The sequence below is a fragment of the Herpailurus yagouaroundi genome, unplaced genomic scaffold (assembly GCF_014898765.1).
Source record: "Herpailurus yagouaroundi ecotype Mexico unplaced genomic scaffold, PumYag 213, whole genome shotgun sequence".
NCBI lineage: Eukaryota > Metazoa > Chordata > Mammalia > Carnivora > Felidae > Herpailurus > Herpailurus yagouaroundi.
The window spans coordinates 14,371,558-14,399,504 of record NW_024412444.1 but is presented as its reverse complement, the minus strand read 5'-3'; the positions used below and the strand labels follow the sequence as shown (position 1 = coordinate 14,399,504).

The 27,947-nt window shown below is 42.6% G+C and overlaps 2 protein-coding genes and 1 long non-coding RNA gene across 7 annotated transcripts in view; 1 reads left to right on the top strand and 2 right to left on the bottom strand.

The window, feature by feature from the left end:
• Positions 1 to 423: 423 nt before the first annotated feature.
• ACTR8 (actin related protein 8) lies at positions 424 to 16,955 on the bottom strand. 5 transcript variants are annotated; one of them, XM_040454788.1, is made up of 14 exons: positions 16,236 to 16,613; positions 14,717 to 14,803; positions 13,580 to 13,750; positions 11,998 to 12,108; positions 11,237 to 11,341; positions 10,508 to 10,681; positions 8,255 to 8,348; positions 7,905 to 8,037; positions 6,305 to 6,458; positions 4,954 to 5,049; positions 3,597 to 3,737; positions 2,395 to 2,659; positions 1,513 to 1,676; positions 424 to 710 (listed from the first exon to the last, which is right to left on the bottom strand). In XM_040454788.1, the coding sequence occupies exons 4-14, from the start codon at positions 12,067 to 12,069 to the stop codon at positions 567 to 569; spliced, it is 1,542 nt and encodes a 513-aa protein (XP_040310722.1). In that variant the 5' UTR covers positions 12,070 to 12,108; positions 13,580 to 13,750; positions 14,717 to 14,803; positions 16,236 to 16,613; the 3' UTR covers positions 424 to 566. The 5 variants fall into 5 exon arrangements, with proteins under 5 accessions (XP_040310722.1, XP_040310719.1, XP_040310721.1 ...); XM_040454785.1 differs by lacking the exons at positions 14,717 to 14,803; positions 16,236 to 16,613 and adding an exon at positions 16,707 to 16,955; XM_040454787.1 differs by lacking the exon at positions 14,717 to 14,803.
• A 3,026-nt stretch (positions 16,956 to 19,981) lies between these two features.
• Positions 19,982 to 26,160, bottom strand: SELENOK (selenoprotein K). The gene is made up of 4 exons (XM_040454796.1): positions 26,029 to 26,160; positions 22,440 to 22,530; positions 20,641 to 20,724; positions 19,982 to 20,072 (listed from the first exon to the last, which is right to left on the bottom strand). Exons 1-4 carry the CDS (start codon positions 26,045 to 26,047, stop codon positions 19,982 to 19,984), a joined length of 285 nt encoding a protein of 94 aa, XP_040310730.1. The 5' UTR covers positions 26,048 to 26,160.
• A 52-nt stretch (positions 26,161 to 26,212) lies between these two features.
• Positions 26,213 to 27,947, top strand: part of LOC121016843 (uncharacterized) — a 67,364-nt gene continuing 65,629 nt past the window's right edge. Inside the window, exon 1 of the long non-coding RNA XR_005784489.1 lies at positions 26,213 to 26,301. This is a non-coding gene — a long non-coding RNA (uncharacterized LOC121016843). The remainder of the gene's footprint in view (positions 26,302 to 27,947) is intronic.

Sequence of the window (27,947 nt, the reverse complement as noted above, 5' to 3'; positions counted from 1 at the left end):
CCACCCAGCTTTAAATCTTTGCCTCTGGAAATCCAAACCTCTATGGTCACTATCTTTTTTGTAATCCAACAGAAAAAAAGAAAAAAACTTTTTTTCTTCTTATTTGGAATTCCAAGAGCACAGAGGAGTCACAACATGTGTGCCTGCTATAACACATGAGGGAAATGGCATGACTGGACAGTTCTCAGGATTCAGGTACATGAGTCATATACCCACCCCTATGGCTGCATGTGATTGTCTGAGGACACCGAGGTCAACTTAAGGCATACATATGAGAGCCATACAACAGCAACATTTCCTGTCATCAGGGAGCTCCTGCCACCCTGAGAAAGGGGCAAGAGAGTTTGCCACTGAAGACTAAGTTCGCATTTATCCTTAAATGTCCTGACTACAAAAACTGCTTATAATTTCACACCAAAGTCCTGCTGTCAACATAAAAGTTAAAATTCATTTATTTTCCATGAAACTTAAGCATCTGAGTCAATAAATTAAAATACATTATTCTTTAAGAGTCTTTATACCAGGATGCTTATTTTTGGTCTTCAACACTGACTTCCTGCCCACTTTCACCACACAAAAGCAGCTCGCTCTCGTAACATGCGGACACCAAAGCGCTGCCATTCTCTCTGATAGATCCACAGCTCCTGTGTCGTGTCCAAACAAGCCAGCACGGCCCCTCCTTTCCATGCAATCAGCCGGGGATCCATGTCCTAGAGCAGTGACACAGCAAAAGCAGACAAGACGTATACTTAATAATTTCCTTGTATTTGGGAGTAGAAAAAAAACCTGCTGAATCAATACTTAAAACAGCCAGATTTTCAACCTGCATTAAAGACTCATTCATGCAGGACCCATGAACTACAGACATCTCTCTGTTCCAACTGACAGGAAAACTTTTTAGTGTTTATTATTGAAGATGCTACTACTATTATTCCACCAATAGGCCCCATACGCAGAAACAGACATAAGGAAATTACTTATTCTGAAGTTAGAGGGGAGTAAATGTATCCCGTAATCCCTCCCTCAGGATTAAAATTAAATAAGAACATTTCCAGGAACTGTTTGTGAGATATAATGAAATACAGATACAATCTCTTTCTAAATTCCTGGGCTTATGTTTCTTTCCAAGATAGTTCAGGCCAAAAGGATCCTTAATGATGCCCTGGTCTGGGGACCAGCAGCAGATCTTTAACATGAAAGCTAAAACTGAAGTTTTTCTGGCCAAGACCCGCCAGTCTTCTCCTTGCCCACCCAGTCCTTTTCCAAAGGCATGGCTTCTGGAAGCCAGCCGTGCTGGTCTGGAGAGCACAGCGAGGTCTAACACCCAGGAATCCAGGTGCCCACCCAGAGCTCCTTGCACCAAATCTGTGACCTACTGAAAGAAATCTTTCCACTTGCCCACACCCTCAAGAGCTGCCCAGATGCAAGCTCATGCCTTCCAGGATTTTATTACAATTAGAATCAGTGCTGGTTTCATTCACATACAATCCAACTGCACCATGGACAACAGACCTTGGGCCTTGTGATCACGTCCACATTCTCAATAATTCGCCTGAATGAAGGTGGCATTTTGTTGAGAATTCTGTGCTGCAGAAATTCTTGAGCTTTATGAAACATCAAACCACCTCCTACCACCAGGATGGAACTGTACATCTTCTTTTTGGTATCATCAGATGCTGAAAAGACAATGATATTCCTTCCACTCTTTCTTCCATATCCACCACTGGGCCAAGCCACCACCATCTCGTTTGGACAATTGAGGCTCCTCAAAGCTCTCTCTCCAACCCACCCTCAACAACGCAGCCAGAAGAACCTTGCAAAACACCAAAGTGAACATGCTGCTGCACCCCCCACCCTGCAACTTGCAGGATTAGGACCAAAATTTCTACGGGGGCCTACAAAGTCTACTGTGGCGTGACTCACTGCTTCTCCAGCCCTATCCTGGCATCTCACCTTCCAGCCACGCTGGCCTCCACACAGGCCTCTTCCTTTGCCTGGAATGCCACCTGGTGACCTTCTCACCTCCTAGACCGTTCTCAAATGGCTCTTCCCTAAGAAAAGATTCCCTGCCTCCCACCATCTATACCTCCTCCTACCAGTAAAAATCCCTTATTAAGTCCCTCAATGAGAAGCTCTCAGAGTCAGCTCAATTTTCCCTTTTGTTCAACTTTGCAGCACCAGTCAGAGTTGTAATTTCACACTTGTGTGACAATTTAACTTGTTTGGTTTCCTCCACTAGGCTATATGCTCAACAAGGCTGGGAACCACTTCCTAACACCGGACAACGCAGGCACAAAGCATGTGCCCAACAGTTTTTCAATGCATATGCTACGCAGCACAACCACACCCTAGCCTGAACCAATTCACCTAACTGCTATCTTACAACGTGCTTACAACAGCAGTCTATGCTGTGAAGAATGGCTTTATCCAGGCCCAGGGCCTTCCCTTCAAACAGCGAGATGGCAGTCTTCCTGGACATCAGTGCTGTGAGAGCCTCTTCAGATTCATTGCCGGCCATCAAACAGTCTCCCTGGGAGGATCCCAAATCCACCTCCTGGGCATGGAGTCTTTCTGGAAGATCAGAGGACTGGCCACGAAGATCCCCTTCAAATCCAATGGGTTTGGATGCAGACTTTCGGTCAGCAGTAGCTTTTGCAGACTTTAAATCAAACAAAAGGACAAATGGATGGTATGAATGTAACAGAATAGTGCTGATGTTCTCCAGCTAGACCCCACCCCTCCCTACTACACTACTTTATACTACTATAAAACAAAGGTCCACCACTGTGGTGCAGAGGGAATACACACTAGCAGGTGGCCAAGCACCTGCACCCACTCCCAGATCACCTGGGAGTGAGACGTGGTGTACAAAAGATGAGGGTGTGCTGACAATTCCAAAGCAGCCATTGGCAAGAAGGGAAAGTCTCACAACTATTACTGGTTGGATTTGCAAATTGAAATGACAGTGTACACGGACATTTCCCCCTTGAACTGAGTTTTTAAGTGGAGAATTTCAGTAGAATTCTTGTGCCTGTGCCTCCTACCTAATCCTCATTTTCAGACCTTATCCAACCACCTCATGCTCACCATTGGGACAGGGACAAAGACTAGAAAAGGTTTATAAGCCCTCCTCTCTCCATCCTGAGCTGCTGTTTCACTGGGAGAGAAGACCTTTCATTTGTGCCCCTGTATCAGACATCCTATTACTTGGATCATCAGCTCTGGACAAAAGAATTCAGCTTTTTGCCTAGGCCACATACCTTTTACATTATAATTTTAAAATAGGTGAGATTTTACTAAAAATACTCACTACTGGATAAACATTCAAAAGTAGATAGCTTTCACACCAAAAATAAATATCTTTATTAAATTAACTTTTAAATTTGTGGACTGGTATTCTGAAAATTGGCTTCATGTCTGCTGAATGAAAAAATCTGTCATCTGACTTGAAATTTAGACTTCATCACATCTCCAGTTCTAAAAACAGTATTGGCTTCAGTATGTAGTAGACTGCAGTGACTGCGCCGACCCACTAATCACGGACAAACTTCCGCAGGGACCAAGCTGTCTCCTCTCACACCAGAATTTCTGCAGACCTGTTCTTGCTTGCTCTGCGTGGCCAGCAGATAATGCTCATCATGAGGATCCTCAGGGTCACCCTGGGATCTGTGCTGCAAGGTTGTCATCTTCTGTCCAACAATTCCAAAAGTTGCTGGGTAAAACAAAGCCATTGGAGCCTGTGCAAGTAAGGAAAAGAATGATCAACCAAGGACACGTGGCTTTCTGAAAAAAACTGATCTATTAAATTCTGTCCTTCCCAAAACAAAATTGGCAGATCAGATCCTAGAAGGCAGACTCAATAAACATTCTCTTTTGGGAGTAGCATTATTTCTTTATTGCACAAGAGGCCAGAAAACTTAACAGAAATCATCCAACTGAATGAGTGATGTGACACCACAAAGAGAAATGTCAAAACGTGTAATGCAAGTGGCAAATAAGCTACTTTATAATTTCCTAATAAGAACAGTCCTTCTCTCTCTAAATAGTAACAAATCACATAGCAGCTAATTAAAAAGATGGCCCTCATCATCTATTCTAATCTGTACTCTATCAGTGGCTTAAAAGCTGGTTTAGCAGGGGCACCTGGGTGGCTCAGTCGGTTGAGTGTCTGACTTTGGCCCAGGTCATGATCTCACCGTTGGTGGGTTCAAGCCCCACACCAGGCTTTGCATTCACAGCGTGTAGCCTGCTTTGGATTCTCTGTCTCCCTCTCTCTCTGTCTGCCCCTCCCTCCCTCACCCTCTCTCTCTCAAAAATAAACACTAAACAGGGGCGCCTGGGTGGCTCAGTCAGTTGGGCATCAGACTTCGGCTCAGGTCATGATCTCACGGTTTGTGAGCTTGAGCCCCGTGTCAGGCTCTGTGCTGACAGCTCAGAGCCTGGAGCCTGCTTCAAATTCTGTGTCTCCTTCTCTCTCTGCTCCTCCCTTGCTCATGTTCTCTCTCCCTCTCAAAAATAAAGACTAAAACAAAAAAAATTTTTTTTTAAAAAATAAACACTAAACATAATGTTTTAAAAAAAAAAAAAAGCTGGATTAGCAGCTAATCTAATTTTTTTTTTTTTTTCAACATTTATTTATTTTTGGGACAGAGAGAGACAGAGCATGAACGGGGGAGGGGCAGAGAGAGAGGGAGACACAGAATCGGAAACAGGCTCCAGGCTCCGAGCCATCAGCCCAGAGCCCGACGCGGGGCTCGAACTCACGGACCGCGAGATCGTGACCTGGCTGAAGTCGGACGCTTAACCGACTGCGCCACCCAGGCGCCCCAGCAGCTAATCTATACCAGTTGACGTTCTAACCTCACGAGGTTTCACACAAGTGCATATTCTCTCAGTGTGAGTGAACCAGGTCAGCTTTCTTTCTACCCACAGAAATATACACCCATATGTTACCTGGAGTTTTTCATCTCCTAATCGAAACTGGTAAAGTAGGGCAGGGGAATCCGGATGTCGAATCTGAAACTCATGATCCTGAAGCCCAGAGATGTCCTGATTCCAGAAAAAGATGCTGTCAGTGAGCCAGTAAAAGTGCATGTAAACTCCTCAAATTATAGTTAAGCCTCTCCACAATCCAAATCTCACTTATAACAAGACTGCCCTGCAACTTTGTACCATTCCACCTGGAACTTAGTAAAATAAGAGTCAAAATGTACCTTGCTTCCCTTTTAACAAATCCAAAATTTCTACCATCTGCATTTTTTTTTCATTATTGAGACATACGAATACAATTACCCAAATCAATAAGCAAATTTTCTCAATAACTGCAAAATGCTACCAGTCTTAGGTTCCTCAAAATTCCATTATTCAGAATTAGATAGTCTGAAAAATGTTAGGGAAAAAAAGTCTGACGCAGAATGCATAAAAAGGTAGGAATCCACATACAACAATGTTGGCAACATTAAGTGCTTCAAATGATGCCATTTTATTAAATGTCTTGCACCTATATATTTATTACATGTAAAGGTGTATCTTCAACCTTTATCGGAATGATCAAAGATCCTAAAAAGAAAGGAATTTCTTACACACTCTTTCTTAAAAAAGACAGCTGTATTTTCTAGAGCCTGAGACACATCCTGATGGCTCTGACCTTACCAAAACACCCTCACTCCCTAAGAGCTTCCACTTCAAGGCTCTGTCAACTTGGGTTGAAAGGGTGGCATAACATTGTTACATTTTTTTTTAATGTTTATTTTTGAGAGAGAGAGAGAGAGAAAGAGAGACAGAGAGACAGAGCACAAGCAGGGGAGTGGCAGAGACAGAGAGGGAGACAGAGAATCTGAAACAGGCTCCAGGCTCTGAGGTGGCAGCACAGAGCCCAACGCAGGGCTTGAACTTGGGAACGGTGAGATCATGACCTAGGCTGAAGTCAGATGCTCGACTGACTGAGCCACCCAGGCGCCCCAACATGGTTACATTTTTAACTGCCTTTTATTTATTTATTTATTTATTTTTTTTTTAATTTTTTTTTTCAACATTTATTTATTTTTGGGACAGAGAGAGACAGAGCATGGACGGGGGAGGGGCAGAGAGAGAGGGAGACACAGAATCGGAAACAGGCTCCAGGCTCTGAGCCATCAGCCCAGAGCCCGACGCGGGGCTCGAACTCCCGGACCGCGAGATCGTGACCTGGCTGAAGTCGGACACTTAACCGACTGCGCCACCCAGGCACCCCTTAACTGCCTTTTAAATGTCTTAAATTTTTCCTGGAAATAAAAATAATCAGCAATTTTGATTTTGCTCCCACCTGATCTAAATGACAAAAAGTTTCTTTAAGGTGCTGTAGAAGAAGACAATCCATTTTATTTGTTAGCTGGCATTCTCGGTAAGGGAACCCAGCTCGCTGCATCAGCCAGTAGAAACACCTTGACACGTCAGAGCCCCCATACGCCAGACAGAGCCTAGAGTTAAAAGAAAAGGCAGGTGGGTAATCTGTCAGTCAAGAAGGTGCACAGGGCGTTTCAAAAAATCCATCATGCAGAGAAACATGACAAGTCTCAAAAGATGTCTAATGCATGAATAGACTGAAAGGACAGGATGGACGGATGGGATGGAAAAATGGACTCCAGCACACAACCAGGGGCGGGCACCTAGGAGCAGTCATGCTATTTGCAAAAAGTCCAAGAAACAGAATACACATGACTAAATGCAGCTCATTCCTAAGTCACTATGTTTATCATACACTAGCTGTTTGCCTGTCTTGTATTCACCAGCATATCAAGTTCACAGGCAGTGACATCATAGGACAAACTCATGGGAAGAAAGTTTAGAGTGTACTACCCACTAACTGAATGGTTCTACAATTCGGAAAGAACACTGCTATGTTATTTTAGCAGTAGGAGACCTAGGTCCAGTATTTTCTCCACACTTTAAGAACCAACGGCATCAGCCAATACAAACAGTGGATGAGCCACAATAACTCACACTGGGTTTTCAAATGCACCATAACTTGGGGTGGGAAGCAATAGAGATTAACCTTCCTCATGGACTGGTTAGGCCCGCTTTCCAATGTTTCTCTACCCTGTGACTCAAACTACCTATGTGAGGGATAAGAACTACAGCATCCTGAAGAAGCCATCCTGGGAGCACAAGATGTTACAGAGAACCTGTATGTGCACTGCCTGTGTTGGGCTTGTCTACGGAAGGACAAGCAGCAAACTTGTGCCTGATATCTCTCATATCAGTGATGACATCACAAAGGGAATAGACAAGGAAGCTACTCATCACTCACTGAACAATTACGACAAAAGCAAATACTCAAATGCTAGCTAGTTAGAGAATTCAGACCTGAAAACCTATTTTCCCCTACACGTCTTGTCTAAATAAAACTTTGCTATGAGCATAACTGGTATTTTCACTCCAGACCACAGCAAGACACAGAGCTAACACTACGCCAAGCAGGGATCTTCAGGAGCTGCTGATGTGAACTCACAGCAGAGAATTCCAACAGCAAAGGTAAAATCAGTGCTCTGTAGCCTTGCTAGAATTTGTATTTCCACAACTGTGAATATAATTCCTTATAAAAATTTCATTTCTAAGGGGCCCCTGGGTGGCTCAGTCTGTTAAGCGTCCGACTTCCACTCAGATCGTGATCTCGCGGTTTGTGAGTTCGAGCCCCACATCGGGCTCTGTGCTGACAGCTCAGAGCCTGGAGCCTGCTTCCCATTCTGTGTCTCCCTCTCTCTCTGCTCCTCCCCCACTTGTGCTCTGTCTCTCTCTATCAAAAATGAATAAATGTAAAAAAAAAAAATTTAAAAAAAAATTTCATTTCTAACTTGTGACGCTTTATAGCTGAACAGGCTGTGAGGGGAGAAGGAGCAGAGAAAGCCACCTTCCAAGGTCCTTACCGAGTATTCCGATGAGAGACCCCATCCTCCACACAACACACACTTGTCTTCTGATCTCCAACATCTACGATACAAGTGCTGCTTAAACCACTTCCAAAGGTGGCACACACAGACTCCTGATGGACCACAATCCCTGAGACACAAAGGCAGAGGAGCCATCAGCTAGGCAGCAGTAAAGATCATAAGACAGACATTCAGTTAAAGTCTGGAAACCCCTGAGCAATCGTCCAAGCATAGCAGATCCTCTCAGAATAAACATTTCAAGAAAACAGTGAATTAGATTAACTTTGTCAATAAAAACAGAAAACCAATCTCATTTCAGGTAGATTTCTCTGGAATACAGGACATACCTGAAAAACCCATCTTCATTAAGATCATATTCACTAGTTCTTTCACATGCTGTTTATTATAGATATCAGGAATCAGCAAGATACATCTATAATACTAAAAAGAAAAACAAAGGGGAAAAAAAAAAGATAAAACAGTTAATGGTAAAGTCCGATCAAAATAAATGTCACCACATTTGTCTTCAGAGAGGATTCTCTCTAAAGGATGGCAACAATGATTAGGGGCACGAAACAAAACCTCAACCCCCCTGCTATCTTTGGGGTTTAATGAAAACACTAATGTTGAAGTTGTGTGAGGATTTTTTTTTTCCCTTTAAATTATTAAAAACTTGTCAAATGGTATCACAACCCCAGATTTCAAAATATACTACAAAGCTATAATAATCAAGACCGTATGATACCGGCACAAAAATACACATATAGATCAATGAACAGAATAGAACCCAGAAATAAACCCACACATATATGGTCAATTTGACACAGGAGGCAAGGATATACAATGGGAAAATATCTCTTCAACAAATGGTGCTGGAAAAACTGGACAGTTACACGCAAAAGAACGAAACTGGACCACTTTCTTAAACCATTCACAAAAATACATTAGAAATGAATTAAAAATGGAGATGTGAGACCTGAAATGATAAAACTCCTAGAAGAAAATACAGGCAGCAAATTCTTTGACATCAGCCTTAGCAACATTTTTCTGGTTTCCTGAGGCAAGGGAAGCAAAAGTAAAACTAAACTATTGGAGCTATAAGTCTATAGCTATAACTATAAACTATAAACTATAAGCTATAACTATATATCTATAGCTATAACTATAGTTGTAACTATTGGAGTAAAACATGTTTGCACAATGAAGAAAGCCATCAACAAAACGAAAAGGCAACCTTACCTGATTGGAGAAGGTATTTGCAAATGATATATCTGGTAAGTGATTAACAGCCAAAATATATAAAGAACTTCTACAACCCAACACCAGAAGAACAAATAATCCAATTAGAAAATGGGCCTTGGACCTCAATAGACACATTTTTCCAAAGACATAGAGATGGCCAACAGACACATGAAAGGATGCTCAACATCACTAATCATTAGGCAAATGCAAATCAAAACCACAATGAGATATCACCTTACAACTGTCAGAATGGCTAGCATCAAACAGACAAGAAATAACGGGTGTTGGCAAGGATGTGAAGAAAAAGGAACACTGTTGGTAGGAATGTAAATTGGTACAGCTGCTACGGACAACAGAATGGAGATTCCAAAAAAATTAGAAATAGAAATAACACACAATCCACAGTAGTAGTAACTCCACTACTATTACCCAAAGAAAATGAAAACAGTAATTTTAAAAAATATATGCATTCCTAATTTCAGTGAAGCATTATTTACTACACCAAGATATGGAAGCAACCTCAGTGTCCACTAATAGATAAATGGATAAAGAAGATTGGTATATACATATAATAGAATATTACTCAGCTATATAAAAGAATGAGATCTTGCTATCTGCAATAACATGGATGGACCTAGAAGGTATTATGCTAAGTACAGTAAGTCAAAGAAAGATAAATACCATACGATTTCACTTACATGTGGAATCTAAAATACAAAACAAATGAAAAACCAAAAAAGCAGAAACAGACCCATAAATACAGAGAACAAATTAGTAGTTGCCAGATGCAAGGAAGGTGGGGGATGGGAAAAATGCGTGAAAGAAAGTGGGAGATAGAGGTTTGCAGTTATAGAATGAATAAATCATGGGGATGAAAAATACAGTATAGGGAATACAGTCCTCGGTATTGTAACAGCACAGTATGGGGACAGACAGTAGCTACACTTGGGGTAAACGCAGCATTATGTATAGTGTTGCCAAATCACTGTGCTGTACCTGAAACTAACGTGTCATTGTATGTCAACTATACTTCGATTAAAAAAGAAAACCAAAACCAAAAACAAATTTTGTGAAATTAAAAATAAGACAAACATATGTCCCAAAAAAGGCCCAGAGAGAAGGCATAAACATGAGCAAGTTTGCTGGTTGCAGAGCAGTAGAGACAGACACCAAAGAAACAGTAAGAAGAAGAGAAGGCACCGGAACTGAAGTCAGCCAAGAAGGAAGATACCCTCCACACCTTAAGGCTGAGAATGCTTCAAGGACACTAGATTACAAACAACTCAGGAATACGTACTTAAACACAAGTAAGACAAGACTCTTAAAGGCAATCCAAGTAACTGGGAATTTTAGCTCACCTTTAAATCTTTGAGTGGAATTTCCAAGTATTTTTGTATTGCGTGAGACCATATTACTTCAATATCTGCCAGAACAGCCGTAAGGGAGCCCCCAGGTCCTGGGTGAATATTTAACTGACCTCTTCTGATAGGCCAGTGAATATTGTAACAGTCCAATGGGTTAACATACAAGGCCTAGAAAAGACAGGGAGATGAATACATTGTTAAACTTTTCTTGGGCATTTTCTGAATTCACATTTAAACATCTAAGATCATGGGCAATGAAGAGGGCATCTTTTGGGATGAGCACTGGGTGTTGTATGGAAACCAATTTGACAATAAATTTCATAAAAAAAAAAAAAATCTAAAACCAGAGTTATGATTAACATTTGCTCACTATTCTAATTAATTTTTTTCAATGTTTTTTTTTTGTTGTTGTTGTTGTTGAGAGAGAGACAAGAATGAGCGGGGGAGGGAAAGAGAGAGAAGGAGACACGGAATCCGAAGCAGGCTCTGGGCTCCAAGCTGTCAGCACAGAGGCCAACGCGGGGTTTGAACTCACGAACCTGAGCTGAAGTCAGATGCTTAACCGACTACCCAGGCGCCCCCATTTGCTCACTATTCTAAATGTTGAGAGTGGAGTACCTAACATCACAGGAGCCTGTGTGAGTATCTGGGCCTGCAAGGAAGATGGAAGATGGTGAATTCTAGGAAACAACTAGAACTGGATGGTGCTGCAAAGTTCCCTACCTCTTCTCCCACCAAAAACTCAGGGTGATGAGACGTGTTTGTCCACTTATTTCCAGAACAGTGATCTAAAATTGCAGGTCGCATCTGCTTGTTGTAGGAGCGTGCCTGAAATAAAAGAACATCAGAAAACTCTCTGAATTTTTGCAAGAAAAAAGGAGAGGGGGAAGGAGAAATGTAGCATGAGTCCTCTTTTCTCCTCTCTCACATACCAGATATAGTAGATTACAAAATGTAATCACAAGCCCTAAATATCTGGCAAATACTGACTGGTCACAGGAAGATTCTCTTGGCCTTTTCTACAATTGTGATTTTTTACCCATGGTTTTAAAACCTAGACTGTGATTCATAACCAGTCCAAAATCACTACTACACTCTGCTTAAAACTGAATACACATTTGTGTATCATACCAACTCACATCCACTCCTAACAGTATTTTTTATCATATTAAAATGACAAATGTAGGAAGAACATAGCTTCCCATGTTCTTACAGATCCTGGAATTATACACTTAAGACCATCAGATAAACTATACATGTTTATGAACTTGCCATAAGAAACACCATCTTTTCAATTATTCAGCATGCCCAAGCATTTGTGACACTGATTTGGATATTCTGTAGGTGGTTATGAATGGTTTTTTCTTCCTCTTTTAAGGAAATCCTATCTTTAATTTGCATAATGAAACTGAGAGAGCACACGATTGGCATTATGACACAATAGCAGTTAAAGAATAAATCTGAAGAAAGAGTTAAGGGTGAACCTGTTCAGGGGACACGGGAATCCGTCTTGTACCATTTGACATCTTTTTAGACCATATTGCTTGATCCACCATTTTAAGGCCATTTTGTCTTTGTTCATTACTTTCTGGTTTCTGGGGGGAAAAGTGAGAGATAAGCAGTACAAAGGATTCAGTGAAAAGAGAAAGCAATTTGGCAAGCTACTAAATTAATCCACCAAGAAGAAATGCTCCCTCATCAACAAGTAGCAGTATTTCCTTAATCTTTGTCATACGTATCAATCTTAAGAACTCAAAGTAATCATTTCACTATTTATAAATTAAAAAGTCAGAAAGGAACCCTCACCCATAAACCCAACTATTTGCAAAAATCTATAACCTCAAGGAAGTATGAATGACAAAATTTTTCACAGCACTGATCAGGATAGCTACTTTGTATTTATAAAGTATTTCAGAGACTTTTCCGTACATGTACATAATTCTCATTATTCTCGATTTTGTAACAATGCTACATTCACTCGTGTTATTTTGTTTAATCAGCAGGTATTCAAGTTGCTGTGACATTATAAGGAATAGATCTGTAAACATCTCTGTGAAAAAGTTATTGTTTCCTATCAACTTTTACTCCTGACATTTATGCCCTACAAAAGAATTGTAAGATCCAAAAATATAAATGAATTTAGACTCTTATACTCTCAAGTTACATTTAGGCTTAGAAATGGGACTTACACAGTCTTCCAGTCATGCTAAAAAAAAAAAAAAAATCCTGGGGCACCTGGGTGGCTCAGTCGGTTGAGCGTCCGACTTCAGCTCAGGTCACGATCTCGCGGTCCGCGAGTTCGAGCCCCGCGTCGGGCTCTGGGCTGATGGCTCAGAGCCTGGAGCCTGCTTCCGATTCTGTGTCTCCCTCTCTCTCTGACCCTCCCCTGTTCATGCTGTGTCTCTCTCTGTCTCAAAAATAAATAAACGTTAAAAAAAATTAAAAAAAAAAAATCCTAAAGTTTACTATTTGAAGTATAGAAACTGCAAATTCCTAAAACTACCTTTGATCTAAAACTTAAACGTGGATTACGATGCAAAATATATATTTTAACATCTACTATGAAATACTTTCTCATAATTACTATCTGCAAGATAAGATAAAGTAAATGCTACCTACAAGGATATATGTAGTTTTGCCTTCAGATTACAATTTGACCTAAGATTGTAGTAACTGATTATAACAATTCAATTCACTTATAGATTGAAAATACAAGCTCAATATACACTGCAAGTATCTGGAAGAGAAAAATTTGGCAGTCAGTTAATAGAGACCTTAAGGCATTATTTTAAGTGAGTGACATCACCTTCATCAATACCCAATTCATATTGATGGGTGAAAAAATTTTTAATTTACTTTTGTTGTAATTATTTCTGTACAATCTAACACCGCTAGCTCAGGTGAAAAATACTACTTGTAACCCTGAATGATGTTATTATTTTAAAACGCATTAAAGCTATGAAGATGGAGATGTTTATTCAAGTATACTGTGTATACCTGAATGTGTAAGCTCTCCCAAAGAAACCACCTTGGGCTTTCTCTCCAGATCCTCCATTTCTGACTTACATTTAGTCCTTCCCTTAGGAGCCAGTTGTCCTTGTATAGTGGCTGCCCTTGTTGTTTGTGCCTTCGTGCAATTACATGAGGAATGCTAGCAGGAAGTGTGTCTGTAGCTCGCCCAATCCTTAGGGTTGTTGAACCTGGGTGTATGACAACAATGAAGTTGCTCTGGATTTGCTGCAAATACAAAACACAGGAGTGTGACCTTGGTAAATAATATGCAGGTAACAAGTTAAATAACATGTAGGTAACAGGCAAGACTAAGAAGTTAAGTTTCCTATGACTATCAGACTCAAAGGTATCAAAATAATTCACTGAAGGTAGCTCTTTGAGAGGCATCCAATTATTGCTCTCTGCCTGAATGCAAACTCTTTTAGTATTTCTGTGCTCCCAGGATCTGACCACAGTACACAGATCAGTATTTGTTTAAATGAACAAAACCATAATTATCTAATGCAAGTTAACCTATAATTACCGGGCATTTCTGTGCTAGGTACTGGGGGTACAATGGTGACCAAGACAAAATCCTGACTACCAGAGAACTTTCAGATTACTAGGGGTCACAGGCAAGGAATACACGTGGGACATACCATGACTAATGAAGTACTACTAGCTAAAGCTGAATCACTTAAAGATGCTTAGATTCTAAGCCTCCACTACACATTTTCTGATTCAGAATTTCCAGGGAGAGCCACCATTCCTGCACGACTCCTTAGCTAGTAAGGAGCTGCCCTTGTGCTACAGATGTGTCTTCTTGTATGTATCCATTTAAAACATTTCCATAGTTTGCCTGTAAGATACAGTCAGGAACCTCTGAGATCAAGACCCTGTCTACTTCTCTAACCTTACTTGAGGACCACTTCCTTTCTCTTTAATCTTCCTAATCTAGATCTCTCTTGATTTCTTGGGGCACCTGGGTGGTTCATCTGGTTAAGCATCGGACTTCAGCTCAGGTCATGATCTCACAGCTCATGAGTTCAAGTCCCTCGTCGGCTTTGTGCTGACAGCATAGAGCCTGCTTCAGATTCTGTGTCTCCCTCTCTCTCTACCCCTCCCTCCACTCATACCATCTCTCTCTGTCAAAAGTAAATAAACATTTAAAAAAATTTTTTTTAATTTTAGCTATCTCTTGATTTAACTCACCACTCTGACTTCCAGATCTTCACACAGGCAGCTCCCTTTGCCTGCCACGTCCTTTCTCCCTGGTAAATCCTACTTTCCCCTTCAGTTCTGAAGTTAAATGTCATCAGATTAGGTTTGCTTGTCCCCTTACAATATAACCTTATGGTACCCTTTTTCTTGACACTTGTCATTCTTGTAATGACATTTTTACTGTCTGCCCTCCCAACAGACAAAAACCTTCATGTAAAAAGGGATCACTTCTGTCTTGTTCACTATGCCCAGTGCACAGCGCACAGGATCCTAGGAGATATTGAAAGCAGCACTTTCACATGGCTGGCGTGATGTTAAACAGTACTTCCCAAGCTTTTTTGTGCTATGGCAGACATTTGTCCAGCAGACTGGAGTGAAAAGATGAAACTGCTTGCCATTGGAGATACCTGTACCTCATTAATGGCACACAGGCTGCAGCACATTGATCAGAAAGCTCTGGGGTAGTAATGGGCAGTTTTCCAAAGCATGGACAAATATTTTTTAACAACTACATATTTATTTTAACATTTCAGGAAAAAACTAGACAGTACATCCCATACATCACTTCCTGAATATTATTACTTAAATAAGACCAAGTAAAAGAAGTTATTAAGCAAATAATGGATATGAAAAAACCATAGAGAACATGGAAAAACTAAAGGGTGTTCTACAACTGACTGGATTAAGGAAATGTTGCTATAGTGGTTAAGGGCCCAGGATCTGGATTCACAGATTTGTCTTCAAATTCATACTGCACCACTTCCTTGCTCTGGATGAGGTTCCTACCTCACAGAGCTATTGTGAGGCTTAAGCGAATTAATCCTGCAGCCCAGGGTCTGTCTCACCTTCCAAAGTTCTGCACTGCCTTCAGAAGAGACCAGACTCTTTCTTTATGCCTCTCATGATAGGCCCCGCTACAATCTCCTGTCCCACCTCTCGCTCCCTCTTCTTCCTCACTTCCAGACACCCTGATCACCAACACTTGATCTCCTCTCCTGACCCAGGCCTCTTCCACACTGTTCTCCTTCCGAGACTTCCCCTAACTCCTAATCACTCTTTGGGTCTTAGTTCAAACGTCATTTCCTTTAAAACCTTCTCAGACCATCAGGGCCAGAGGAGACACCTGCTGTGTGTGCCCAACACTTCCCTATGGCCTTCTGTACTAGCCCATCTGACACCATATGCCCTGATACCTGCTGCCCAACTGTGAGCTCTACCCTCCTGCCTCCCAGTCACAGAATGCTAAAGAATCACACGTGGTGGGAATGTGCAAGGCCCATACAGACCATCCAGCCTGCCCCCTCAACTAGAAGGGCGGAGAAACAGGCCAGGGCAACAGTTAACTATCACCCTGGGGGATTCCCACGAGCCAGCACGGTGCTAAACATCCTACAGCTGCCTGAACAGTTGGGTGTTGTCCTTAACCCAGCCACCAGTTAGGAAGCTGCCTCACAGATGTCCAACATGAAATTCTGACCACGTAAATGCCTTATTTTTGCTGTGAATTTACCCATTTTCCTATGGGAATGTTGGTATTTTTTCATTCATCAGTAGGAATACACACACACAGGTCCTTTGCCGGCCATGCTACGACAAATAATTTTTTCTGGTTGGTATGACTTCATCTTGTTCTGATTTTGACACACAAACTCTTCTTGTCCATTCAGACGATCGTCTGCCTTTTCCTTGCTTTATGCTGGAATCGGCCTCCACTCCCAAAGATAGCCTTCACACAGGAAAACGCCTGCACCGCCAAGTGTCCCTGCCCGGCGCTAAACTCCACCTGCGCTCACTGACACTCCACAGCTGCTTGGAAGGCAGGCAAGGGCCCGGGGCCCATACCGCGGCCGACCGGAGAGACAACCACCACCCGCGCCAGCCACGAGGGTGGGGGCCGGAAACCTTGCCTCGCCGCCTGCCTTTTCACCTCCGCCCAACCGGAAGGCCTTCTTCGAGACCCGCCCCCTGCGCCGCGCCGCACCTCCTGCAGCGACTCCGGCACCAGCGCTGGCACGATGGGTCGTTTCACGCCGCGCTGCTCCTTCTCCTTCTCTCCGCCCTTCTCTTTCCCGTTCTCAGCGTCCCCCTTCTCCGCCTGGGTCATCGTGGCCGCTGACAAACCCCGACCTCCAGCCTCAGGGACGCACCGCGCCCGCCGGAGCCGGCTGGGCCCCCGCGCACGCGCAGCCTCCCAGCCTGGTGCCCGGCAACCAAGATGGCCGACGGACAGCCGCCCCAGAGGCTTCCGGGAAACCGGAGGGGCGGTGCTGTCCAGAGGAGGACGGGGCGGGAGTGGGGCGTGGATGGGTGGGTGTTGCTGTGATTTGTCCTGGCGGTGGGATGCCCGAAGCCTCCTTGTTTTTCTTTTCTAGCGCTACACCCGGCATCGCGTTTTGCTCTCACAATAGGAAGCCTCTATTCTTGGTTTCCTAGACCCTAACTGCTCCTAGTTTTCCTCATACTGCGCTGGTTAGGTTCAGAACAGCTTCTGATGTTAAGGTTTTGAGTTAGGGCGCCTCTCTCCGCACCCCTTGGATGACTTTATCCGGTTTCATGGCTTTGCATATGAATATAACTCCCAGGTTCATGATTCCAGTCTGGAGGTGACCCTGAGATCCAGACTGATAACCAACAGCCTATTTGGTATCTCCACGTGTATGTCCACAAGGCATAGCAAACTTACATGCGCCCAAACTGGAACTCTTGATACCCGCGCCATCCCCTCCGCCCCCAGCCTACTCCCATTTTCACCATCTCAGTAAACATCACTTTGATTCTGCAGTTGTCCAATCTATCAGTAAATCCTGCAGTCTCTAAAATATATCTTGAATGAATCCACTTCTCCATCCCTATGGTTACCTAGTCCAAACTACTATCCTCTCACCTGGACTGCAACAGCTTCTTAACCCAACTCCCTGCTTCCATGTTGTCCTCCTGCAATGTGTTCTTAATGCACTTGCCCAAATGTCAACTTCTAAATTATGAAGTAATCAATGCCATGTATGCAGCATTCCACTTAATACCACCTGTGAGTTATCTTGGACAAAAATTAAACCCACGCTTTACTCTCATGGTTTCCCCTTGTTCATGGAACAGAATCTAAACAAACTCACCATAGCCTAGAAGGCCATTCTTAACCCAGTTTCTGCTACCTCTTAAGTTCACCTCATCTCTTTCCTTCTGTTGGCATTTCGGTTACCCTTGCTTTCTTTCAGCTTCTCACACGTGCCAAGCCCTTCCCTTCATTGGACCATTGCTCTTGTTCCCTTTGCCTTGGGTGCTCTTCCTCAGCTGGCTCATTCTCATCCTGTCTCAACTCAAATGTCACCTCAGAGAAGACTCCCCCAGTTACCTTGTCATCTTATTTCCTTCGAAGCAGAATTAAATCTGTACTTAGCTTGCTTGAGATCTGATGAAGTCAGGACTATAGGATAACCCTAAAGAAGAGTACTACAGAGCAGTGCTGGGCAGGGGCAGGGCGGCAGGGATCACCAATCACATGCACAGAGAAGCCTGTCACTTCCTGAGACTCTGCCCTGGTCTCCTCCCCACTACAGCCTTAGGTGGAGATTTGACAGAATGACCCTGCCGTTCACCAGCCATACAATCTGGACATCATAAAACTTTGCTGACCCTTTGCATGTTATCTGTATAATGCAATGTCATCTGCCTAACCCAGTGCATCAGAATTAACAACATGTAAAAGATAAAATGTCTCACGGGCTTGAGTGGTCAATAAACTGTCTTTATTATTCTTCTCCTTAAAATTGTGTTATAATTGTCCCTTTCCTTATGTTTGAAGACCAGTGTCTCATGCCACTACATCCTCATTTCCTGACAAACAGGGTTAAATAAATGCTTCTAAATAAATATAAAAATGCTTTTACCTGAAACTTTGTTTCAAAGACTGCTGGGGGCACCTGGGTGGCTCAGTCGGTTAAGCGGCCGACTTCAGCTCAGGTCATCATTGATCTTGCGGTCTGTGAGTTCTAGCCCCACGTCGGGCTCTGTGCTGACAGTTCAGAGCCTGGAGCCTGCTTCAGATTCTGTGTCTCCCTCTCTCTGACCCTCCCCTGTTCATGCTCTGTCCCTCCCTGTCTCAAAAATAAATAAACATTAAAAAAAAAAAATTCAAAGACTGCTGAACACAAAGCAGAATTATCTGTATTATTCGTTTTTCCAACAAATATTGCAGTGCCTATCACACTTAATCACTATTCAAAGCACTGGGGTAAAAAAGACAAAAATCCCTAACCTCATAGAGCTTCCATTCTAGTGAAAGAATATGAGAGTTACTAGCATTCATGGGGGTGAAAGCCAACAGGCAGTATCTTAAGCAATGGTTTAGAATTCAAGTTTGTGAAGACAGCACAGAAGCCTATGATATTAAACCCACCTAGCCAATCTTCATTTTGTATGTAGCTCAGGTTTGTTGGTTATGGCTTTATAAATACCCTAATTATATTCGGTAGCAAATCCGATATTTTGTATTAAAGATTCACAGGACAAATATGTTTTGAGGTAAAATTGTATGCATACTATTGAAATAAATACAATGTGATTTATTTATAAATGAGAACAAATTAACAGTGAATAGTATTTCAGAAGTTAAAAAGGTGACACTAGTTGTACTGAATACACAACCTTTTATTTTTCTTCAAATTTGGAGTTTTTTAATTATACAAAGATGACAAGTCAAGTTTTGTAACCTAAAAATATTTACTTATTAAAACTATATTAATACTTTCATAAACTATACAAAAAAGAATGAGACAAACATGTGCATTTATAGAACTGCATGTCAGTCATGCCAGATCCCTGGGGAGGGAATTCCCAGCACGACCTCATCTGTCTGTGAGGACACAGAGCAATTCTCGTTTAGACATACACATTCATTTGCTTGTCCCGCACGGTCAGTCCTCTACCTCTTGATGGTTTCCTTCTGCTATGAATGTGCATGTCCAGTTGTCTGCTTCTTAGAGCAGACATTTACCTAAAAGAAAGCATTATAATAAGTTAATAGTTATTAATTTGGATCTGCACAAAAAAGTCCAACTATCTTTTTTTTTTTTTAACCTGTTTTCAAAAGACACTTTGATAAAAAATTCAACAAATTTTTCAAGGGTTGAGATATTTTTCCATACAAGATGTCTGAATAATTACAAAATGTTGGGCAACTTCTGTTTTCCTAAAGAAAACTTCCCTAGGAAGGTATTTTCAAAACGAAATCTCTGCACAGTAATTTCAGATTTCACGTTACCTTCCTCATCCACCAGCCATTGGAGGAGGACTAGGGCCACGCAGATGATTAATTCGACCCATTCTTCTGGGAGGGTTTCCTGGTGGCCTAAAAGAAAAATTTCTACTGTTTAGTAGACATCAAGTGGTTCCTTTCAAACACTCAAACAGACCCTCTTCTCTATTTAAAATAGGAATTACCAACTAGGTCAGGAGTTGAGAAAATTCAAACCCCTACAGGGACCAGACACTTAATGCACATGAGGAAGTGGGTCAAGCAAGGACTGTGATGGCCTGAACAGTGTCTCCTGTAAATAAATGCCCAACTGAAACTCTGCTCCATGGAAGTGCTGCTTGATCTTCTCTGGTTTTTCTTGGCAGTGGAAATCCAGATTCTACAGTGAAAATCTCTAGAGTTAATGTTGGTCATCAGTTTCAGCCTCTAATTTAGACTTTGCCCAGAGGATATTTGATATACATTTTAGCTTTATCAAATTGACTCTGGTTATGAAATCAGAAGCAACTTGATTTAATTTATGGTAATGCATTAATCTTGTGAAATAGAATTTAAACCTTTTATTTCCATGAGCCAAACTGTATCTATCTATCCATAATATCTAATTTAATTAAAATTACAGACTGGTAAAAATATCTATTATCAACTTAGAAAGCTCTACCCTCTTCCATCATCATATCTGGAATCAGAGGAGTTTCCGTAGCCTCTTCTCTTTTTCACATCTTGCTGAAGCAGAGTCTTGAAACTGAAACAAGGGGCAGAAAACAACAGAAATACCGCTTTCAACATAAAATGTATTTCCATGGTTTCAATTATATCTGTGAGAAGATAACTAAAACCAACTTAGTTCCAACCCCACATTTTTCAAAGCCAGCTGGACAGCACCATCTAGCACGAGCACATGTCTGCATTTGTGCCATGTTCCGGGCAAAAGCTACTATTCCTGTCCTTCATATGTGCTAATAACTCTCCTTGACGGAGTCTAGGAGTGACTCTGAAACGAGAGCCATGCCCAACTTCCTCCCTCCACTCTACGTCAGCTGTCAAGTCCCAGAGTCTGTTTTCACAGCATTGCACATTCATTTCCCCTGCACTTCCCCAGCCAACAGCCTACTTGATGGTACCTTGCTGAGGGAGGAGCCCAAGGTAGTATGCTAGAGACACAGGGCTTCTGGGAATCCATTTGGATGGAATTTTATTGGTAGAGGGAGACGAATTTAAGTTAAAACAATGTTTTTTTTTTTAAGTTGGTTTATTTATTTGCTTCCTTATTGATTGATTGATTGATTGATTCATTCATTCATTCATTTAGAGAGACCATGAGCAGGGGAAGGGCAGAGAGGAAGGCGAGAGAATCTCAAGCAACCTCTGTGCTGTTAGCATAGAGCCCAGTGCAGGGCTCGAAATCACAAACCATGAGGTCATGACCTGAGCCGAAACCAAGAGACAGCCACTTAAGGGGCGGAGCCACCCAGGAGCCCCTAAACCAATACTTTAAATAAACAACAGAGAGTAGGCGAAGCTTGTAAGAGACTTTAGTGAAGTTTTGCAGTAGGCAAATTAAGGACCCTCTGTCCCACTGTATTTTTCTATGGAACCATCTCTTCCATTTTTTCTTTTACCCCTTTAAACTTATGCTACATGCAGCCATCAGATTATTTTTCTACACCACAGCTACAATCCAATTAAGTGTAAAGATCGCAGTCTGCTATTCAAACTTCTTTGCCGTCTTTCCTGTGTTTTTTCCACCTTCCACAATCACATCCAACCCAATACCCATTGTAATATGAATTAGAGTCAGTAAAGGAAGGGGTGATCTCTCATATCTCTGCATCTCTGCAGTTCTCTGCTATGTGACATTCAAACGTATATTCAAACTTAGCATGAGTAAGACTTGTTGGTAATTGATGAATAATTTTTACAAAACAGCATGGGAAAGACCAGAAAAATGCATTTAACTAAGAATTGCTTGGACTTATAGTAAAGTTTTTGTCTCCTGTATTGATTTTAACAATTGAAAAAACAACTTTACTCCTTGGGATATTTTATCAAGATCTAATTCCCCTTGTTTGTTTATTGTACAATATGGAATAAAAGCTGCACATATCCATTACAGCTGGAATAGTAGAGAGAAAGTGAGGCACTGTCATTTGGCATTAGAATACGGAGGCCTGGCTCCAGAGCTGCAGACTGAAATCGTTACCACTAAGGCTAAGACACAGTCAAGCTTTACTAACTCCACTATCAGATTCATACTCGTAAGATGTTTGGGGGCAGCTTCATCACCAAAGAAGTCTTCATTTCCCTTAGAAGAGCTAATGATAATAATAAAAAACTTACAATTAAAAACTGCTTCAGGAAAGCTCAGCTTGTGTAAGATACTCCACATAATGTATCCAATGTATTTCCGTTAACTGAAATATCAGGGCTATTAAGAACATTATTAATTATTACACTTACAACAAAACCACGAACTCAGCTATTCCCCAAAAGAAATCTGTTATCAAAGATAATCTCCATGGGGACTGACTCCGGCTGTCCAACACTTGTCCTACAGACAAGAAAAAAGAAACTTCATTTAGTGCTACAAATCCCTGACACAAGATATATTACAATTAATCACTTCGGAAACATGAGACTCAGTTTTCGACTTGTTCACTGTTCAGATGGTCAGCACAAGGAAAGGTCTGTTCTATGTGCATCCTTCTAAGGAAGGGTTCAGGGAAGTAAAGCTCAATGATCTAGGGGTCATACTTTTAATAGGTCAAATGCCTTCCTATGTTCTTAATTTTGGTGAGTGACACTTCAAGTATTTTTTCTCTTTTTCAATTGAGGTAAAATAGGCTTTAAAATTTTCCATTTTAACCATTTTTAAGTGTACAGCTCTATGGCATTAAGTACATTCACACTGTTGTACAACGTTCACCATCATCCATCTCCAGAACTTTTTTACCTTCCCCAACTGAAACTCTGTACCCATTCAACACTAACTCCCCTTTTCTCCCTTCTCCTAGTCCCTGGCAACCACCATTCTACTTTGTCTCTATGAATTTGACTGCTCTAGGAACCTCATTATGAGGAATCATACGGTATTCTGACTTTGGTGGTAGGCTTTGGTCTTCATGTTTCATCCATGTTGTAAATGTGTCAAAATCTCCTTCTTTTTTAAGGCTGATTCATATCGCATCATATGTATGTACCACATTTCACTCATGCGTGCGTACATCCTTGGGTTGCTTCCACCTACTGGCTGTTGTGACAATGCTAGCATGAATGAATACTGATGCATGAATCTCTTTATTCAAGTATTTTGAAGAAACAAATGGAATGAGTGAATATAAAAAATGTTTACACTACTTCCATCTTCCTAAATGTGTTCAAAATATTTCTTTTCACCTGCAAAGTCTCTTTCCTGGATTAAAAAAAAAAATTAAACACACTCTTACAATTGTTTAGAATCAGTTATGTTAAAATTTTCAGACATCAAAGAATTTGTGTGCTCTAAGTATGAAAGAGAATTTGCCTTGTTCATTAAAATAACCACATTTTTCTGTAACGGGATGCTGTTGATTCTAATTATAGACTCCAGTTTTATCTTAAGCACAAACAAACCTATTTTTCAAACCACTTTAAATAATGGAAGCTACAACATGAAAAGTTAGTTCTCTAAGGTTTTTAGCCTTGCAAATCAAGAGGTCAGAATATTTTGGGAGAAGAACTACCTGCCAACCTCTCCTCTCCATTTGTTCAAGGGCTTCCCCATACTCACTTTCACCCCCTCAATCAGGGTCTACAATTCCTCTTTCTTTGACAGTCTTTCAGGGATTCACTTGGACCTGAGCTCTCAAGGGAGCTATTGAGAAAAAAGGGATACACTTCAAGACAGAGCGTGGCTGCCTCTTACTAGCTCTGCTTTGTTGGCTGGTGGGACATTTTCCTTCTCTGAGAAGAAGTATTCCCAGGCTAGTAATATAGGATTATTGAAAAAGAAGTCATTTGACAGTAAGAAAAATGTTTTGCTGACTGTAAAGTGCTGACAAATTCAGTCCTTCTAAAAGAGATTTAACTAGAACACACCAATTCTCTTTGCGATTCTAAGGAACGCTTTGCAATGTTCTACCTCACGTTTGGTACTTTCTCTCCTAGTTTCTGAAGGCAGAAACCTCCCCTCCCAACATATGCAGAAGGAAATAACTTGCTTGGATGCAGCTGGCATTTCTCAACTATAAAAGTGAGATAAAAGAACTTAAAGGGAACTTTGTGTTATTTATGTGGATCCAATAGGACAATGCATACACAGAAAGACCCACTACAAAGAATTACTCAATAATGCATAAATAGAAGCTGCCAGCCCTACCCACAAAGGATATAACACAAAGTCTGCAAGTGCCCAAAATAAGATGAAACTTTAATGCTTTTGTTTAGTGTCCATAAACCTACTTGTTTCAAAGATTAAAAAAGAAAAAAATTTAAGTTTATTTATTTTAGAGGGGTGCCTGGGTGGCTCAGTCGGTTAAAAGTCCCGCATCCGACTTGGGTTCAGGTCATGGTCTCCCGATTTGTGAGTTCGAGCCCTGCATCGGGCACTGTCTGACAGCTGGGAGCCTGGAGCCTGCTTCAGATTCTGTGTCTCCCTCTCTCTCTGCTCCTCTCCTGCTCTCACTCTGTCTCTCTCTCTTTCAAAAGTAAATAAACACTAAAGCTTATTTATTTTGAGAGAGAGAGAGAGAGGGAGAGAGAGGATCTCAAGCAGGTGCTGCGCTGGGGGGGGGGGAGGGGGGAGGGCTAGGGGGTGGGGGGGTTTTAACTCAGGAACTGTGAGATCATGCCCAGAGCCCAAATCAAGAGTGGGATGCTCAACAGACTGAGCCATCCAGGTGCCCCTCAAAGATTTTTAATTGGGAGAAGAGGAGGCAGAGATTTTGAAGAGCAAAGAAATGCAAAGTGCACCCAGCCAGACATCTCCCCATCACACCTTAATCATCTCTGAAGACGGATGATTCAAATAGAACAAGGACCTCCCTAGCTCCAGTGATCCTACTGGTTAAGATTGCACTAAGGCATTGATTCCACCTGAGTCAAACAGGTGGGCGGGCACTTTGGGCAGCGGTCTGACCCAGTGATCTTGTGTCCTTCCTTTCCAGACACTTTCTTCGTGGAGTCTCTGAATTAAGCCTCTTCTCTGATTCTCTACTCCAGGAACAGTTACCTTTGTTCCTACAGGGGGCGGGGCTTCTCCCTGTGCCCCTTGGAATTAGGGCAAAACAACTGCGTGTGTGACTAAGCCACCTACTCCTGGCGGGTGGAGGCTGGGGGGCGGGGAGCCTATCCAATTTTTAAATTTATTTATTTTGAGAAAGAGAGAGCAAGCAGGGGAGGTGCAGACAGAGAGAGAGAATCCTAAGCTGGCTCTGCGCAGTCAGCCTAGAGCTCGAGATGGGACTCGATCTCTCAGTTCGTGAGCAGTGAGATGGAAATCAAGAATCCGACCCTAAACGACTGTGCCACCCAGGTGCCCCCTTATCCTATATATCTAGTTCTCTTTACAGGTTTTAGAGAAAGACCGGCTAGTAGATACCAGCAAGGACCCTGACGACAGTCGCCTCCCTTCGTCTGTGATGCTGAGCAACCTAGTGGACCTTGCTGCGCGTCAGTCCTCACCCCTAAACGGGACAATAAACTACTACGTGAATAGGGCTGCCACAGAGGCTGAATGGGTTGATCGGGAAGAGCGCTATCACTGCGCCCCAAACACAGGCACTGCGCAGACGGTGTCGACCCTGTTGTCATGCCTCGTTAGACACGCGGGCGCCTGAGGGGAAAGCCCACGTTCGCGAGACCCACAGTCAGAAGCTGGGCGAGGGCGCCGGGCAGCCGGCACCGTCGTCACCACCGGGACCTCGGCCCCCGCCCGCGGGCTCAGGGACGCTCGGCTGACGCGGCGCAGGCCCGGGCGACTCCGGGAAAGCCGGGCCGGCGGGCGAGGATGGAAGAAACCCGGGTCGGCCCTCGCAGGCCAGCGGTCGCCCTCGCGGACCCTGCGACTCACCATTCGAGATGTAAACCATCTTTGCCCCTTGTTCCCCGCCTCCGTAGCGACTGAGGGGCTTGGCCCCTCTCGGCCCCGGTATCTCCCTCCGCGACCCGCCCTCGGACGTCACAGCCCACGGGTGCACACAACGGCGACGGAGGAAGGAGGTGGACGGAGCCCATTGGCTGCTGGAAGGGGGACGCGCGTGACTGGCGGCTTTTTTTTTTTTTTTTTTTTTTTTTTTGCTTCGTCACGCCGGCAACTTCCGGTAGAGCGAGGGCTGCCGGTCAGGTAGGCGGAAATGATGTTTGGAATTTTAACCCGTAAACGCGCGCTTTCCTGACTCCTTTTGGGTTTGAGCTCGAGGAGCTCGTTTGCCCCGCACGGTGAAGAAAAGCTATATTCTAGTTGCTTGATGGGCCCGTGGGTCCAGGTTCGGGAATGCGAAGCTGCTCTATGTGCGAAGGCTTGAAGAAACTGCTGGCAGGAGGGGGTTCCTCAGAATATTCCAGAAGTGTTGGTATTTGAAGGTGTGGAGGGAAGTGCCTTCGGGCTGAGGCGGTGATCAAACCGTAGGGAGCTCTATTGTCGTGTTTTCGGAATGCACAGACAGGCACCCTCTAGATGTATTCATTCTTTTTAAAACCAGTGTTTCTGCTCTTGGTTAGCCAGAAGTGAATGGAATTGTTAGCTCTTTTAAGGCAACCGTGAAAAAAGAAATAGTGTAGCGCGAGACCTTTCTGTTCTTGTTTCTCATTGATGGCGACTGCATGCAAGCATTGTGAACGCGACAGATGTGTAAGAAGTTATTAGGTGGTCACTGATTAAATATGGACCATGTACTATGTGCCTTGATGGTGGTTTTACTCTGCGCCAGCCAGTGGGCGACTTTCTGTTCCTTGAACGTGGCAATCGCATTCCTGTCTCAAGGACTTTGGTACTTCGCTGGCTTTCTAGATGGAGTCCTGATGGCTGTGCCGACCGGGCCCCCCCCCCCCCCCCCGAGCCCGCAGTGCTGAAGCCATGTGTCATCTGCAAAAAGGTTATCATCTCATTTAAAATGAAGCAGAAAATTACATTTTGGAGAAAATTGTATCTTGCATTTAGTAGTTTGGGTTAAGATTTTAAGTATGTTCTAATATTTAGAACAAATATTTAATGTTGAATTTTTTGGGAGCATCCCCCCCCCCCAAAGTGCATAACAGAACAAGACAACATCCTTTACTTCTTTTGTGATTTTTGCAGCACAATCATGGATTATTTTTGCAAAAAATACTGGAAAGGGTCATTAATTGTACCAAGGACTTTTTTAACCCGCTATTAACATCTCACGCACTCTACTCTCCTCGCGCCTTACCTGAAATCCCAGCTTCCACCTTTGTCAGTCTTAAGCAGTTTTTCCACACTGCAGCAAGAATGATTTTAAAATGAAAATCCTCATTCCTAGTGATTTCCTATTGCTCTTAAAATGAAATCCAGTTCCTTTTCATGGTCCTCAGGCCCATCAGGACCTGTTCACTTGATTCTGTCTTTCAAACTGTTATCTTCTACAATCCCCACCGATGTTATCGCTACCAACATTGTACTTTTAGTTTCTTGAGCACCCCAAGCTCTCTTATGCCTCCAAGGCTCTGCACATGCTTTCCCTTCTACCTGGAGCGGTCTTCTGGTGCCTTGCACATCAGCTGCCTTTATCCCTTAGATCTCAGTTTGTATCACCACTTCTGAGTGCCTTTCCCTGGTCCCTCATCTCCATGATTGTTCATAGTGCTTAACACAATGCAAAATTATTTTATTACCTGAAAATTGATCTTTGTCTCTCTCAAGAAAACATAAGCTCTAAGAGGTCACGAGCCCTACCTGCCTTGTTCCCTTTTATCTCTTCAAGGTCTGTCCTAGTCCTTGGTGGATAGTAGGTACACAGATATTTGTTGGCT